This window comes from Antechinus flavipes, chromosome 2 (genome assembly GCF_016432865.1).
Source record: "Antechinus flavipes isolate AdamAnt ecotype Samford, QLD, Australia chromosome 2, AdamAnt_v2, whole genome shotgun sequence".
Taxonomy (NCBI): Eukaryota; Metazoa; Chordata; class Mammalia; order Dasyuromorphia; family Dasyuridae; genus Antechinus; species Antechinus flavipes.
Window position 1 is genome coordinate 407006896 of NC_067399.1, and position 16929 is coordinate 407023824.

Here is a 16929-nt window from a genome sequence, read left to right on the forward strand (position 1 = left end):
AACTCAGTCCTTCTTGACTCCAGGTTAAGCATTCCATCCTTTGCATTACCTAGTTGACCCTCTAAGCCAGTACTATGCTTCATGAATCCCATGTTGTAATCCATCTTTTTACCTAGTCCAACACAGGGCAATGACCTAGGATTTGATCGGCTGTTAAGTCATTGTAATTCGATAAACTGTGATGCCATGAGTGTGCCATTATAATAAATTATAGGGATTGACTTTTATCTGTAAGCCAAGAGCTATTGTCTAGGTGGAAAATGTGTTGCAGAAGAGAGGTAAATGCAAATATCTTAAGTTTTTAAATTTAGTAAGAATATTTTTGTTGTCCCATTGCATTAAGTTTTATTGTTAACTTATTTTTCAGTTATTTGGGTTTTCTTGACAGAGGTACAAGAGTAGTTTCCCTTTTTTTTTCCAGTTTATTTTGCACTTCAGGAAACTGAGAAAAGAAGAATAAGCAACTTCTCCAGAGAATTTGTATTTTAGCCTGTGTGAAATAGAGACTAATTAAAGATATTTGAGGAATGGGACAGCATGGTCACCTAAGACCATGTAGGCTTAAATAAGACAAGCAAGGATGTGATTAGAGTTATTTCTGGTTTCTAAAGTCATTATTCTCTTCTTGAATATATACATTCATATTTCATAAATATCTTCTTCTATGGTATAGATATTTTCTTCAGCTCTCATCCTTTCTTCTGTTTTGGGGAATGGATTTGACATGGAGATTACACTATTAAAAAAAAAAAAAGTTAAACAAATGTCAGTGATGAAGCCCAAAAAGATTGACCTATATATCTAATGTAGAATTAAGGAAAGACATTTAAAGAATGAGATACATAAGCTATCAACCTTGGCCTATCAATTAAAAGACAAAGAGGCTAAATAGTTCAATATTGTGAGTTTGGGTCTGACCTCCTTGAGTATTAATTCAAATTTGCCATTATAATTGCCATTTTCATGACTTTTCAAAGTCTAAAATCATAGCCTTTAGGGCAGAGATAAACTAATCCACTCATTTTACAGATGAAGAAAGAGAGACCACCACGGAAGTTCTTTTCTTTTCTTTTTTTTTTTTTCCTGAGGCAATTGGGGTTAAGTGCCCAAGATCACACAGACAGGAAGTCAGGTCTTGAACTCAGGTCTTCCTGATTTCAGCGCTAGTATTATATATACTATAGCAATTAGCTGCCCTAACCATGGAAATTCTTAATGCAAAAGATGAATATGAATCAAGAGAATATGGACTATTGCGATCTTAAATTTTTCAGTTGTTTTTTAGTCATATCCAATCCTTTATGACCACATTTGGAGTTTTCTTGGCCTAGATATTGGAGTGGTTTTCCATTTTCTTCTCCGGCTCATTTTACAGATGAGGAAACTGAGGAAAACAAGGTTAAATAACTTACCCAAAATCATATGACTAGGAGATGTCTGAGTTTGGATTTGAACTGAGGAAGATGAATCTTCCTGACCCTAGACCCAGCATTCTATCCACTGTGTCCCCTACCTGCCCAATCTTAGATTACACAAATATAAACATAGGCTAGAATTCAAATGATCCCTTGTCCTATCATCAATTCACTCATTCTTTTAGCCAAATCCAAACAAGGGTTACCATCATCATTCACCTTCTTTGTTCTTATATTCATGTGCTGCTGAATGCTTCTGGAAAAAGTCATATAATTATATATTAACATATATGTTTTCTAATTTCAATTATCCCTTCATTGCTTTTTGTTGTTTTGTTTGTTATACACAACCCTTTCCTACAACTTTCTTTCCAGAATTGCATTGTGTTTATTTTGTAACTTAAAAAAAATTCATGTTGTCTTCATTTTAAGTTCCTTAAAGACATTCCATCTCTTTTCCTAGTGTCTTGACACTGGCTCTCTCTTATGCCTACCATGCATTCTCTGTAACTCCAATATTTTAGAATCCTTAACTTCCTGCATGATTCAACTCAGATGCCACTGTTATGGAAAGACTTTCCTGATCTTCCTGGGAAGCTTCCTGGGAAGGATGCATTGTGAAGAAGATAGGATTGGGAGTCTTTGGACCGAGCTTGGATATCTGGTTCTGTCGGTTACTATCTGTAAGATTCTGGGCAAGTAATTTCCTTTCTCTGAGACTTGATTCCCTCATCTGTAAAAATTAATGAGATGGAACAGATAACTCTTAACATATCATTCAACTATAAATTGATTCAAAATGCTTTGTAAATTATAAAGAAAAAAACTGGGGCATAATGGACTTGGGAGTCAGAAAGTTCCAAATTCAATGGGTCCACTTCTTTACACTAGCTATTGTTTCCCTGGACAAATTCCTTCACCTTATTGAGACTCCATTTTATCATCTATAAAACAAATAGTTGGACTAGATGAATTCCAATTCCCTTTAAACTCTAAATCCACAATCTAATGATTTTAGTCATGAGAGAGCTCTTCCTCCTAAAATTTCATTCTATAAACTTAGCTGTATGAATGTCAATATTATATCATCCATTCTCAGAAAAATGTAGGCTGCTGGAAGAAAAGGATTTTTGTTTTTCATTTTGTCTTTGCATTCTTAGCATCTAGCACAGTAGTAGAAGGTTAAGAGGTTTTTATTGAATTGAACTAAGGTCATTTATGATTCTAAATATAGTAGTGCAGTAATGTTCTGCCCTGGTCTCACAACATCTGAAGTATGGAATTTAGTTTGGGGAGGATATAGACAAGGAGCATATCTTGAGGTGGTGACCAGGTGAGGGACCTCAAGACCAAGGCTCTTGCATAATCCCCAGGGAATTGTGCTGACTTTGTAACTGTCAGAGCCAACCTTTGGCTAAGAAATTAGCCTTTACTTATTAATGGACTTAGAAAGCAGAAACTATGCAAGAGAAGAGCAGATACCACAAGAAGAAGAGGGGCAGCAATAACTAACAGGAAAAGCAGGGCTGGAGAAGACAAAAGAAAAAGGCTGTTTCCATGAGGAACAGAGGCCAAGATTTTATAATGAAGGATATATGATTGAACAAGATATAGAGTAGGCACCGCATTGAAACTCATTGTTCCTGTCTTTGACTTCCCATCCTTCTCTCTTTAGAAGTTATGTGCCCTTCTCAAAATTTAGTTCTGCTTTTTAAAAGCTGCTTGACCTTTCTGTTTACTTGTCTTTTCATTTAACCATTATGACAAACATGATTAACCATTACATTGCCAGCCCATGGATGTGACAACACAAAGGTAGCAAAGAGAAACAAGAAGGGAACATCTATATCTAGAAGGAGAAGTAGTTCCTACAACTGTAATATATTTTGCCATAGTGTGATTTTCTGGCTAGGAGCTTAGGGTAATAACAACAACAATAGCATTATTCATTCATTTTTGCTGTTGTTCAGTCATTTCAATTGTGCCTGACTTTTCATGACCTCATTTGGAGTTTTCTTGGCAAAGAAGCTGCAGTAAATCGCCATTTCCTTCTCCAGCTCATTTTACAGACAAGAAAATTGAGATAGTTAAAAGACATTCCCAGTCACACAATTAGTGAGGTCTGAGGCCAGATTTGAACTCAGGAAAATGACCCTTCCAGAATCCAAACCTGCTTTTCAATCGACTGTATCATCTAGCTGTCCTAATTTATTTTTATGCCATCTCAAAGTAGGAAGCAAAAGGACCATATATCTGGCATCCTTGAAGACAGTGGTTCCCAAAGTGTGATCCAATTACTTCTGAGAGTCCCTGAGACCCTTTCAGGAGATTCACAAGGTCAAAACTATTTTCATAATAATACTAAGACATTTTGATTTTTTAAAAGGATCTAGAGATTTAAAGGAAATAAGCAAAAGCTCTTGGAATGGTCCTTGATATTTTGTTTTCCTCAATAATTTTTAAGCATGTATAAAAGTCCTAAGAACAAAAAATTTGAGAACCCCTACTCTAGACAATGAATGAATCAACAAGTTGGGTGAAAGAATCTGTAATTAGCTGTTTACTATTAAAAGAAAATGCCACTTGTTTTCTTTCCTGTTGTTTTCCTCTGTTGAGTTTGATAGATTATCCCCTCCCAGAGAGGAGGAACTAGATTTAGGAGGAGTAACTTTCTTCCAATAGAAGAAAAGAGGCAAGTGAGTGGGTGGGGCAACCTTGCTCACCCCAGCACAGTCACTAATCATACCACTGTTGAATTGGATCAATGATCCACAGAAAGGACATGATAGTTATCTTTAAATATTTAAAAGGATATAATGCACAAGATAGATTTGGCTTGTTTTGTTTGACTTTGGAGAGCAAATCAAGGAACCATGCAGAGGTGCAGAGGCAGTTTTCCTTCTATTTAAAAAAAAATCCTTCTTTAACATATCAAGCTTCCCCCAAAGTAAAATGGACTACCTGGAGTGATGGGATTCCCCATCACTAAAGTTCTTCAAGTGAAATCTAGAACATTGTAGACAGGATTTCTGCTCAGACGAAAATTGTATTAGATAGTTCTTGAGGTGACTTTTAGCTCTGAGAGTCTGTGACTTGCCCAAAGGAAGAAGCAAATGCAAAAACAAAAGCTAACTTCATAGATTAACTAATGCCCCAGGAAAAACTGTTAAATTAATGCTTCTGGTATGTTCCCATTTTTAGGTCTCTATCCACATTTCTACCCCATGGCAACTTCCCTTCCCTTGTAATATATGTCCCACCCAGGTTTAAAACTTCTTAAATTCTAAGGTATAAATTAACAATAAGAGCTTAAAAATATTCTAGCTAGGGCTTAAATCTCCGTTTCTGACTCTCCATATTTCATCTGCCTTATTCCCTACCCCAAAATCCAACCCACTTCCATCCCATCTTTCTTATCCTTCATGCCCTTTCTCCCATTGGTGAGTTCCCTTTAGAGTCTCCGTTTTGAGGAGGGAGTCTAGGTCAACCTATTCCTCACCTATCTCCACTTCTTGATGCTCTGGACTTTGCCACGTTGTCCATACCTTACTGCAGGGGACCTCTCCACCCTACTTCCCCTTCTTTTTTTCATCTCCCTTTTATGTGTTGTCTTTCTCCAGTAGAATGTAAGTTCTTTGTGGGTAGGGACAATCTTTTTCTCATATTTGTTTCCTTAGAGCTTAGCTTAGTGCCTGGTATATAATCATCACCTTATAAATGCTTGTTGAATTGAATTTAACCAGAAAGGAAGTGTTAAGCTAAAGGAATGAAACTTCAATCACATGGAAAATTTTTGTAGGAGTATAGGCTCTTGTGAAATCTCATCCTATAGATAATCTCATTGAAATAGAGATAATTTTCCCTTTGCTGCCTCTCCTCAGCCTGTTTATTCAAAAGATTTGAATTTACTTGTAAGAAGGAGGAAAAAATTCAACATTCTGTTCCTGTGTGAGGTATTCATTCATTCACTCATTTATTCATTCATGATTTATTCATTCAACAGTCATTTGTAGTTATGGGTTTTCTCCCATAGTACTCTCTGGCCCTAAGAGATTCAAGGGAGGTGTGAATTCACAAAGTTACATAGTTAACTTTGTGAATCTCTCATACTTGTGAACTCCAAGGAGTAAAGGTGTGAACACAAGCATTGTATCAATTAGTTCTACTTAGTACCTTGTTTCAGGTTCTGGCCCAAAACATCTTCTTGTAAGATCAGATCAATAATCTATCAATTTTAATGAGTTAGCAGTTTGTAAAGATTCCAACATCTCCCCCTTTCTTTTGTTTTAGAACATAGGGTGGTCATGACCTCCCTGACTTCTCAAGGAGGTGAGAACCCCCCCAAAAAAAGGTGATCACGCCTTCCCTGACACCTCAGAAAGGGAGATGAAAACACCAAAGGAAATAGGAAGTCAAATCAGATTAGTGGATTTCTGAAGGGGCTCACTTGAAACAGGTACACATAAATCCATCAATATGGGCCAGAACTTTGAAACAGATATACATGGTATACGTAAATCCATCAATATGGGAGGCATTATACATAATTTACATAAGCACATAGCAATATAACACAGGCTAGTAGTAATGTAACAAATAACATGAATCAACATGAAAATTCAAGTACTGCAATAGTCTCATCAACAATTTTTCATCTCAAGAATTACATAAAACATATAAGCACATAGCAATATAACACAGGCTAGTAGTAATGTAACAAATAACATGAATCAATTTCATGAGAATTTACACATGTCCATAAGTCCGAGAAATAGTCCAAAAGGATTCCATTGTCCATTAGTTCATGTGCCAGGAATTCAATAGTTCCTGTAAGCTCTGAAGTACTGCAATAGTCTCATCAACAATTTTTCATCTGAAGGAATCCAATGATTCTTGCTGGTTTTTCAAAAACTAAAACAGTCTCATCTTGTGTTAGGAAATCCAATGATTCCTAAAGATTTTAAAAGTCCTTTTAACAGTCTCATTGTCAGCCATGCACTTTCAATGGTGAGTATAATCAGCAACAGAACCACCCGATATTTCTTGGGTCTTCTCCTTTGTTTCAAGGGTCTGCTCCATCTCTCTGCAATGGATAAGGCAAAGGCAGCTCATTGGCACCCATCTGATTCCTTCTCCACATGTAGAGATGCAAGCAAATCTTCTCCCCCAAGCAGTTAGCCTATTTGGTCCCTTCTATTCACCACTTTCTGGATCTCTCCACATCACCTGGCGATTATCTAAAGATAGTGGAGCTGCTTGCACTGGACACTGCTCTTCTGATAGGCTATAAAACCTGTCTGCTGGAGCCAGAGCATCTTTATCAAAAATTAAAAAATTAATGGTATAGAGAACTAAATTTAGAAGTTCTCTAGGGTTACCCATGGCTCCCTCTTTCTTTTGTTTTTGGAGCAGCTTCTTAATGTCCCTGTTTCTTCTTTCTACGATTGCCTGACCTTGAGGATTAAAGGGTATGCCAGTAATGTGTAAAATCTTATACTGTGCACAAAAGTGTGCAAAATGTTTGGAGGTAAATGCCAGTCCATTATCTGTTTTTATTTCTTGTGACACACCCATAATTGCGAATGCTTGAATGAGGAATTCAGTGACCACTCGGGCTGTCTCTTTTGCTGCTGGTATTGCAAAAGTGAATCCTGAAAAGGTGTCTACTACAACGTGGATAAAAGACAGACGACCAAAAGATTTATAATGGGTCACATCCATTTGCCAGATTTCATTGGGTCTCAAACCACGAAGTTTCTTCCTTGGAGGGAGCGTAGGAGGGTGGAAAGGAAGGCAAGCTGTACAGCTTTTTACTATGCTCCTAGCTTCCTCTTTTGTTATCCCAAATTGTAAACGCAAAGCTTGAGCAGCCTGATGGTATTTAGAATAGGATTCCTGGGCCTCCTGAAATAAAGGCGTACTGGCTAACATAGTTAAAAGGCTATCTGCCTTTGATTTCCATCAAAAATAGGACCTGGAAGTCCACTATGTGAGTGGACATACAAGATATAAATCTTTCCTGGATGCTTTCTCAATTGCTCTTGAAGTTCCTTAAAGAGCTGATATATAGTAGAAGCTGCAAATTTTATTTGGGCTGTGGCAATTCTTTGTACCATACCTGCTGAATAGGCTGAAGCAGATATTTTATTTAGTTCTCCTGGGTAATAAGTGAGAGCTAGCATGATCACATATAATTCGTTCTGCTGAGTGGACTGAAAAGGAGTTTTGACTACTCTTTTTATGGTTAAATCATGAGAGTATACAGCACAAATATTTTGTTTGGCTGCATCTGTAAAAATAGTTGGTCCTTTAAGAGGAACCTTAGAAACCTTCTCCTCAAAAATCCATTGCCAATTATGCAGTAGTCTGGTTATTTTTAAAGGAGATCCATGTGCAAAGTTTGGAGCCATGGTCAATAAAATTTGCCACTCTGGGATGGTCTCGCAGCATACATTAATTTGTGCATTTGTATAAAAGGTGTATATCTTGTCAGATCTTGTCCCAGATAATTGTATTGTTCGCTTAATGGCCTTTAATAAAATTATAGCCACAAGCACTGGGTAAGGAGAAAGGCTTTGTTCTGGTTGTGCTGGGACGTTCACCCACTCTATCACACTTGTCTCCTTGATGAAGGACTGCTGTAGATGCTTCTTTTGTAGCAAAAACTGTTATTTCCAAGGGTTTTTGAGTTACTCTTTCAACCACATTAGATAAAGCCAGTTCAAGTTCTCTTAAAGCCTCGAGCTTCTTTTGTAAGCTGGTGTGGTGAATTTAAAGCAGTGTCTCCCCTTAAAATGTCATATAGGGGTTGTAATTGATTGGTAGTTAAACCTAACACTGGATGCATCCATTGAATATCTCCTATTAATTTTTGGAAATCATTTAAGGTGTTCAACCTCTCTGTTCTTAAAGACAGTTTTTGTAATGTAAGTGCCTTAGGATATATTTCATATCCTAAATATTGAAAAGGAGCATGCCTTTGAATTTTTTCTGTAGCGATATGAAGTTTGTACTTTCTTAGTGTTTCTATGGTCTTTTATAGACATGATTCTAACATTCGCTTCTCAGGTGTATATTCCAATATATCATCCATATGATGTAATAGCATAACTTTTGGAAATGCTTTTCTTACTGGAGCAAGGGCAGCAGCAACATACATTTGGCATATAGTAGGGCTATTTTTCATTCCCTATGGCAAAACTTATAAGTTTTTTATCTTTTATAAGGCTCAGCTAAATTAACACTGGGCACTGAAAAGGCAAATCTTTTCAAAAGATTTCAAAAAAAAAAAAATTTCCTCCTTATCTAGAGGAATAGAATAGAAACAATCCTTGATGTCTATAACCCAAAGAGGCCATTCTCTAGGCAACTGAGTAGGAGATGGAAGTCCAGGCTGAAGAGTTCCCGTAGTTTCCATCTGTTCATTTACCTTTCTTAAATCACTTAACATCCTCCATTTTCCAGATTTCTTTGTTATAATAAATACTGGAGAATTCCAAGGACTTAGAGAAGGTTGTAAGTGTCCTTGGTCCCATTCTCTCAGAAGAGTCATATATAAGTCAGTGAAGAATGATTCATTCAAATATTTTCCACTTGGCTGGCTAGTAGTGGGAAAAGAGTTTTGAGAGGAAGAAGCTACAAGTCGAGAGTTGAGTGGGAGATTGAGAAGGCTCTCTGTGGTGGCTGGGCTCCTGCATTTCCCCCACTGAGACCAAGCTGGTCTGAAAGACTCGCCAGAAATCTAGCTGAGCGCCAAGTAAAGGAGACAAGAGATTCATTCCATCTTTGTGCTGACTGGAGGCTGAAGAAAGCAGAGGCAGAGGCTGAAGGACAAAACCTTTGGATTTGGAGACATTCGGAGGGAGCTCTTGGAACCAAGCAGAGAGATAGGCCTCTAAGAATCTAGTTATCCGGGCCCAAGGAAAGAGACAAGACTTGGAAGAGAAAATAAATGTTTGTATTTTTACCAGCTGGCTGCATTTGGGGTAATTATTGATCTGAACTGATACTAAGGCTGCCTGCTCTCTCCCCCAGAGAGAACCATCATCCTTTATATTATTTTAAAAGAAGAACAAGAACACCATAGGGAAGGAATAAAAGAGGGAGAGAAGGAAGGAAGGAAAGAAGGGAGGGATTGTGGGTTTTCTCCCATAGTGCTCTCTGGCCCTAAGAGCTTCAAGGGAGGTGTGAATTCACAAAGTTACACAGTTAACTTTGTGAATCTCTCATACTTGTGAACTCCAAGGAGTAAAGGTGTGAACACAAGCATTATATCAATTAGTTCTACTTAGAACCTTGTTTCAGGTTCTGGCCCAAAACATCTTCTTGTAAGATCAGATCAATAATCTATCAACTCTAATGAGTTAGCAGTTTGTAAAGATTCCAACAGTAGTGACTCCTATGCTACCTTCCTTGGCTATCGTGCCTACTGGTCATGAGGAAATCAATTAGATCAGCAGAAATTTAATCAAGCATCTCAAAAGCCTTTGTTACCTTTATATGTTATGGTGATGTGAAATTCAAAAAAGAAATAGAGGCCACTGTAACTCTAAATCATGCCTTCTTTCCAGCTGTCTGGGAATCACCATTTTCTCAATCTCCCAATCAGGAAATTTTGTAGTCATTTTAAATTCTTTCATATTTTAATTCTTTTAAAATTATATCAATACCAAGAAATCATAAATTTATTTTCCCCTTTAAAATGTCTCAATTGTATTTTGTCTAATTCCATTTTTATCACTCTAAGTTCTTACTCATATCTCATATCATATCTGCATTATTAAACTTTAATGACATATGAATCTTAAATCCATAATATTGACTTAGTTTTAAAGGATTATATTATCTATGTTTAATTGTACTTTTACTTATTTGGTTAATGTTTTCCAATTTACATTTTAATCGGATTAGACAAAATGGGGGTATTATGGGTTGCATATGTGCAGTTGGAGTAGATTGTTTGACATTTTTGGTGTTCAATAAGGGGGATAGTAGGTTGTGAATAGTGGTCTCTTCAAAAGGAAATCAAACTCTCTAGGATAGACAGTTCTGGCTGGAAAATGAAGAGCCAGAGTGAATAATTCTGAAGGAACATTAGAGAATTGGCAAAGGGAAGAATAGAGCATCACAAAGATAGAGCTCGAAGAAACCTTGGAAACCATCTTAGTCAACTGCCTCATTTTATAAATAAGGACACAAACCCAGAGAGTTTAAGTGATTAGACCATAGTCACACATTTATGATGTATCTGAGGCAGGACCTGAACCCAGCTCTGTCTGACTCCAAAGTTAACCGTCCATCTACTATTCACATTGCTTCTAGATATGCTGAAGCATAATTAAAAAGTACAATCACTAGGTTGGGTTTTCCTTTATGGCCATTAAAGATTGAATAGAATCTGAATAGGGGAGGCAAGGGGAGCAGTGTGAGCAAAAGAAGAGAGACAAGCACAAATGTTACTTGTATTAGGAACATTAAGACAGATAAGACAAGAGCAAAGATTTCGTGTTTGGGCAAGTAATTGGGGAAACAATTGGGAACAATTGGGAAAAGTAGATTACAGAGAGATTTGGAAACCAGGCAATGGAATTTACACTTGATGCATGGAACAGGCAATAAAGAAAGAATTTAGGTTATTGAGCAAGGGAGTGACATAAAAATATAGTTTTAAAATTCATCTGTCATTTAAGTTTAATAATGTAGATGTGATATAAGATATGAGTGAGACCATAGAGTGGTAAAAATGGAATTAGAGAAAATACAATTGAGATATTTTAAAGGGGAAAACAAATCTATGATTTCTTGGTATTGAACTGAGATGAAGAATTAAAATATGAAAGAATAAAATGACTACAAAATGCTTGGGAGACTGGGGAAATGATGATTCCCAGGCAGTTGGAAAGAAGGCATGATTTAGAATTGGAGAGCATGGAATGAAAAAGGATGAGATCTATTTTGGACATACAGAATTCAAGATAAGGGCACAAACTAGCAAAGATTTTTCTGAGGCAATTAACCAGTTAGTATAGTGCATAGTTTAGAGTGAGAAAGATTGGATCAGACTTCAGATAGTTAATAGCTGTGTGACCCTGATCAAGTCATTTAACCTTTTTTCGCCTCAGTTTCCTCAATTATAAAGTTGGGGTTAATAATAATACCTACTTCCTAGGGTTATAATGAGAATCAAATAAGATAATATTTTTAAAGTGCTTAGCATAGTCCCCATCCCAGAACAGGAAAAAAAGTATTAGGTAGGTGCTTAATAAGTGCTTGTTCCTCAATACTCTCTGCCATCACCATTAACCTTTCTTCCATTACCTCTTCCCCTGCCCCAACCTGTCACTGGTACACAGCTAGAAATACATAACTGGAATAAAGTTGAGAGAGTTCATGGATAAATATATAAACTTGGGGAAAAAATGCTATGTAAGGTCACTATGTGATTTTAAAGTTCACAAGATTGGACTGATATTCACTCAACATTTATTTTTATTCATTTATTTAACAACTACTTATTGAGCAACTATTATATTCAAAGCATTGTAGTTGGGGATGGAGGAAACACAAAGTAACAAAAACATGAAACTTGTCTTTTAGGAATCTAAGATCTGGCCAAAGGACTATGTCATTTACACAAATCTGCAGAATTATCCTTTGACATGGAATATATACATGTAAAGAAAGAAAAATTATTTCTAACCTTGGAATGGGAGTAGAGAGTGGGGTAATGGGGGTAGGAAAAAGATCATAAAATACTTCCTATAGAAAATAGTACTTGAGCCTCAGGAAAGGTAAAATTTCAAAAGATATAATTGGGGGTAGGTAGGAGGATAGGAAGTATATTCCAATCAAAGGCATGAAAACAAGAGAGCATTAGAAATGTACAGAGGACATCCTTGTCCAAAAGATTATATTTACCTGGATTCCTGCAACTTCTTTTTGGTATAGGAATGTCCTAAAAATATTTTTTTTGGAAAAAAAAAAGTCAAGTGAACATATCTGTAAAAACAAATATAGAACAAGATATAAAGCTTTAAACTCTCTGTCTCTGAGCTGGATCTGCCCTCAAATTGAAATTATCATATTCATACTTACTTTTTGTTGTTTTGTCAGTTAGTTGTGTCTAATTCTTTGTGACCCCATTTGGGGTTTTCTTGCAAAATATTAAGATTTCTTTGCCGTTTCCTTCTCCCATTCATTTTATAGATGAAGAAACTGAGGCAAACAAAATTAACTGACTTTCTCTGGCTCACACAACTGGTAAATATCTGAGGCTAGATTTGAATCAGGGTCCTCTTCACTCCAGGTCAACACTCTATCCACTATGCCATCTAGCATTCTATCATTGTTTTTTAACTAATGTACCATTGTCATCATCATTGTCATCATAATCATCATTACTATCATCTTTGAGAATTCCAATAAAGAAACTGAATTGGACTGGAATATCATTATAGCAAAAATTATTACTCACAATCTTTCAGACATAACAGTTTTGAAATAATATTCTTAATAGATAAAGCCATTTCAGGATGGACAGCTAGGTGGCTCAGTTTATTGAGCTCTGGTTCTAGAATCAGAAGAAACTGAGTTCAAATCTAGTCTCAGATACCTAGAAGGTGCTGAGCAAGGCACTTAACCCTATTTGCCCCAGTTTCCTCATCTGTGAAATGAACTAAAGAAAGAAATGGCAAACCACTTCAGTGTCTTTTCCAAGAAAACCCTAGATGGGGTCACAAAGAGTTGGTCATAACTGAAATGATTAAACAAAAACAATGTTCAATATTCATAATTTCTGAAACACATAGAAATGAAATTATTCAAAATATAAAAAATTGGCACAAGAAATTGAAAATAATTGGAACAAGATAAGAAACGTGTTATCTCTGTTGTCCTATCTGCTAATAGATTGTTTGTGAAATACCTTCAGTGAATCTACAAAACGTGAACTTAGATTCCAACTCTTTCTTCAATGACAAAATGTAATTGCTTTATGCTCTTCTGTAATAGTGCACAGAATATTAATGTGAAAAAACAATAATAGAGTATCAATTTATCCTCAAAATACTTTTATTGGAACAGTATCAAAAAAGAGCAGAATGGGATAAAAATGAGGATTATGATAAGAATGGTAATAATAATAATAATAATTTATTATGCACCAAGATTTTCTCTTTGTTCCTAGAGCAATTCATTCTGTAATAAGGGTAATTAAATCAGTGTCAACCAGATATATAGACAAGGAAGCTACCTCCAGCATCACTTTTCTTGTATATACAAGATACCCTGAATAAATGATGATTGAGCTTAACTGATTCTGGAAGAGGAGCAGAAATGGTATTTTTTCCCATCTGAGGAGATAAAGAGAGTTTGAAATTCTATCTTCCTTCTCATTACCTTTGCAAATGTGTACCAGAATTCTAAGAATGCTCGACCTCTTCACCTCTTAGCCTCAGAAGTGGTTCAGGGTCACCTTTTACAAGAAGACTTCCCAGAGTGAGGCAATTGTTAGTACTTTCTGACATCCAAGAATGACTATTTATTTTGTTCTTACTAATCTGCATATAACTTGTTCTTCCCACTTCCTTGAGTACTTTGAATACTTTTGGAATGATTATTTCTTTATATACCCAAAAGATAGGAAAGAAGGAAAGGAGGAAGGAAGGAAGGAAGAAAGGAAGAAAGGAAGGAAGGAAAGGATCCTAGGGGCTATTTACATCCTATAAATATACCTAAATTCTGTGGAAGAGAAATTAATTTCTCTGAAAAACATTGAGCTAAATTACATGACATTAAAAAAGAAAAAAAATTTAGTGGGCCATTTAATACAGTATTCCCTTCCAGGACTGTAAGAATGAATGTCTTTCTTAAGAACACTTATCAATACATGGACCAATTATAATTCTAAAGGATAAATAAGCATGTTGAGATGTGATGAAGTGAAGATACAGAATGAGACAGATATTTTTAAATACAGCCAATATGGGAGGTTTTTGTTTCATTGTTGTTATTGTTGTTGTTTGACTATATATATATTTGTTATGACTTTTTTTATTTACCAATTTAGTGATGCAGGAAGAAGGAATAGGATAGCCAAGAAAGAAAATTAAAGAAGGAAGGAAGAAGAAGAAAAGTATCATTGGAATATTTTTAATGAATAAAAAAAGAAAAAAATCATAGAGAAAGACTGCTATAAATAAGAGGGATCCCCATTTTCTTGTAAAATCCTTTTTTTCGTATATATATATATATATATGTATGTATATTGCTGAAGCAATTAGGGTTAAGTGACTTGCCCAGGATTGCACAGCTGGGAAGTGTTAAGTGTCTGAGGTCAAATTTGAACTCAGATCCTCCTGACTTCAGGGCTGGTGCTCTATCCACTATATCATCTAGCTGCCCCTCCTACTACATATATTAAAAGCAATCATTTTATTTAGTGTTTGTTAAACTCAAAATGATTGTCAAAGAGTGCCTTAGATACAGTCTTGGACATGGAACACAGTTTTTAAGGTCTTAAACAGATTGTATAACCAGAACAACAACAAAAAATCTACTAATTTTCTGTGCTGGTTTTTAATAAACTATAAACTGAAACAAAGTTTTACTCAAAAGGTGAAAAATGCCACCCAACACACAGAGTCCTAAGGTCTATTAAGTGAATCAGTTCAAACCCAAATCAAGTAAATAAACTGAATTTAAATATGAACCAAACTGAGGGCACACACAAGGTGAAGAACTTTTGAGATCATGCAATATAATGATTGGTCAGAGAAACTGGGGCCATTTAGTCTGGAGAAGAGAAATCTTAGATCAGGTTTGATAGATTGTCTTGTGAGGAATGATTTATAATATTTTTATTCCAATCAGTATTATTCAGTTTAGTGTTATTTCATGGCGGTAATTATTTCTCTTATACTTATCAATTAATATCCATTCAGTCAGTATAATCAATTAATATCAATATTAGTATACAAAATTTTCCATATTAGATAAGATTAGATAGAGTTTTTCTTATAATAGGTCCCCTACAAGCTATAAGTTACTGACTTGTTCTGAAGTTCACTTATTTAATCATAGGAAGCTAACTAACTTTTTTCCTGCTAAATAGGGGACCAAGCCTTTCACTACAAAGATGACTTAGGATGAAAAATCCTCCTATTTTTGTTGACTCTCCATCCTTCATCACTTCTCTATTGCCCAACATAAGAAGATGGCTATGAGAATTTGGTCAACAAGCTAGCCTGTGGCCTGCCTATCTAGAGGCCCATTGGCCCATATGGTTGTTTTGACATCATGACCATGAGCCCAGCCCATGGGTCTACATGTTGGTCCAGTAGATCCTCCTGTCAAGTCAAGACATAGGTTTTTCAGACAATGGGGCTCTATTATTATGTAGATTCTCCTAAAGGGTTACAATCAAAATCTATCAACCAATGAGACTCTATATCTTACTTTGCTTTCTCTGTATTATCCAGATAGCAAGTACTATAAATCTAAGATCCTGGAGGAAGGTAGGCATCTCGGATAGTAAGGAAAATCTGAAATTCCATTCATTAAAGTGGCCATGTCACTTTAATAAATGGGTTTTGGCTCAAAGGTCTGTCTCAGTATCTTTTATTACAGATTCAACAGTTTGGGACTCCATGATCTTTAAGCATTGGAGGGCTGCCATATGAAATAGACATCTGATTGGGGTGGAGGTGAGGGGGGTGTAAAAATAGAAGCAATAAGAAATAGAGTTTGAAAACATAAATTTATTCTGAGGATCATAAATTCAGAGCTGAAAGGGAACTTGGAAAACACTTAGCCTAATCCTCTAATTTTACAAATAAGGAAACTAAATGATTGGACTGTGATCACACACCTAGAATATACTAGAGAAGGAATTTGAACTCATCTTTCTGATTCCAAAACCAACCCTCTCTCCATAAGACACACTGCTTCTAGAAATGATGCAGCACAATTTTTAAAAAGTATATACATTCAGCCCTTTCCTTCACAACTATTGAAATTTGAGTAGGATCTAGAGCTTGAAAAGCAGGAGGAGTAGTCTGAGCAAAATTAGAGAGGCAAGGAAAGTGGCACAAAGCTTGTGTTAAATACATTAAGAAGAGCAATATGAATATAGAGGAGAATCACACACACACAAACATAAATGTGTGCACACACATACACACACACATGCCCTCCACACACATACATGCACGTTTGGGCAAGTAACGGGAAACAAATTAGGAGAGATTTAGAAACCAAGCACAGGAGTTTATACCTGACACATGACGAAAAAAAATTTAGATTATTGAGCAAGGGAGTGACATAAAATTAATATTAATAATAATTTTAGGAAGATAAGTTTGGCATTATTTTTTAAGAATAAGAGCCATTTTTCAATTGAAAAAGATCAAAGGATATAAACAGACAGCTTTCAGAGAGAAATCCAAAATATCAATAGATATCTGGAAAAGTTCTAAATAATTAATAGTTAAGGAAATGCAAATTAAAACAACTCTTA

At 35.8% G+C, this 16929-nt stretch overlaps 1 protein-coding gene across 4 annotated transcripts in view; it reads right to left on the bottom strand.

Annotated features, from left to right (window-relative positions):
• Positions 1 to 402: 402 nt before the first annotated feature.
• The window catches only part of LOC127550131 (hepatitis A virus cellular receptor 2 homolog), a 38485-nt gene continuing 21958 nt past the window's right edge, over positions 403 to 16929 (bottom strand). For 3 of the 4 annotated variants that reach the window (XM_051978790.1, XM_051978789.1, XM_051978791.1), the window contains 2 exons: positions 12333 to 12369; positions 403 to 736 (listed from right to left, as the gene is read on the bottom strand). In XM_051978790.1, the coding sequence (XP_051834750.1) occupies positions 640 to 736; positions 12333 to 12369 (134 nt within the window). In that variant the 3' untranslated portion in view covers positions 403 to 639. The remainder of the gene's footprint in view (positions 737 to 12332; positions 12370 to 16929) is intronic. The other variant, XM_051978792.1, reaches the window with a different exon arrangement.